Source organism: Rhagoletis pomonella, unplaced genomic scaffold (genome assembly GCF_013731165.1).
Source record: "Rhagoletis pomonella isolate Grant_MI unplaced genomic scaffold, Rhpom_1.0 Rhpom_scaffold_29954, whole genome shotgun sequence".
Lineage (NCBI taxonomy): Eukaryota > Metazoa > Arthropoda > Insecta > Diptera > Tephritidae > Rhagoletis > Rhagoletis pomonella.
In genome coordinates this window covers 1-1,157 of record NW_023488372.1, presented here as the reverse complement: position 1 = coordinate 1,157, position 1,157 = coordinate 1, and the positions used below count along the sequence as shown (strand labels likewise).

The window sequence follows — 1,157 nt, the reverse complement described above, 5'->3', positions numbered from 1 at the left end:
TTAGACGTACTCACCCATACGAAATTCGGTTGTCACCAGCGCTTCCATAATCTCTAAGCGCGCTTTCTCTATCACACTACTGCCAACGCCATTTATAGTAGGCATCTCTTTCGAAGCATTTGCGCTCATTATCGTTGATTTTGTTCCCTCACTAGGCAGCTTTCCCAATGCCGCCTCAATCCAAAATTTCGCAATCATAAAATCCCCTTTTTGTACTGATTTGCGGCCAATTTCCAGACAATCGCTCCAGGACATTGTTGAGCTGCGGGAACATGAAATAAAGCATCAAAAGTAAGTATGAGAAACCAGCAGTCCTGCTCAGAGAAATTATATACGAATGTATGTACGTGTATGTAGTGCCTTAAGCCGCGATTTATCCGTTTTTTTTTTACTTCTTAATAGAATATTCAATGTTAAGGTCCTTGCAAGATGTCTTACCCCAATTTCACACCACTAACTTCGCCCATTGCTAGACCCTCCGGCTGCAGTTGGTAAATTCCTTGAATACGCAGTAGATTGCCGGCTGCCTCATCGAAATCACTTTCGCTCGGGAATTTTAATGACTTTCTAGTATTTGTGAGATTTTGGACGATTTCTATAGGCATGGATGAGTAAGGAATAACAAACAGTACTTTCAATGATAATAAATTCCTTTGTATGTATGTATGTATGTACATATATATGGATGCACGTGACTCATATTGACATGCAGCATTGACTGTGATTATATATGAGGCTGGAAGGGAATTCCCGTCTCACATTGGCATTGATTGGCAATCGTTGTAGACATGAATTGCAGGCATGTCAGAATGCTCAACTGGCAATACGGATACTCACTTTTCGTGTTGTTAACGTTGTGTGCGTATTGTTGCAAAATATGCCAATCGGAGGTAAATCGTTTAAGCATTGTCAGCGCATTCAAGGGATTGTTTACATATTTAGGCACATCGGTGAGAGCCACATCGTTGATAGTTTTGATTTGCTCCGTTTTGCTGGAGGTATTCAAAAGACAAGAAAAAGGATACAACAAAATGGAATAATATAAAAGAAAAAAAAGAAAAAAAAAAAATTAAATAAGAAATGAAAGAAAAATGAAAAAAAAATAAAAAGAAATAAAATAAAATAAAATAAAATAAAATAAAATAAAATAAAATAAA

At 36.9% G+C, this 1,157-nt stretch overlaps 1 protein-coding gene across 1 annotated transcript; it reads right to left on the bottom strand.

Annotated features, from left to right (window-relative positions):
* Nucleotides 1–14: 14 nt before the first annotated feature.
* On the bottom strand, nucleotides 15–992 carry LOC118732836 (prolyl 4-hydroxylase subunit alpha-2-like; the record flags this gene model as incomplete). Its single annotated transcript, XM_036461944.1, has 3 exons — nucleotides 15–262; nucleotides 439–595; nucleotides 838–992. Coding segments are annotated over 3 exons (560 nt in total), but the record flags the coding sequence as incomplete, so codon positions are not given.
* Between the last annotated feature and the right edge of the window lie 165 nt (nucleotides 993–1,157).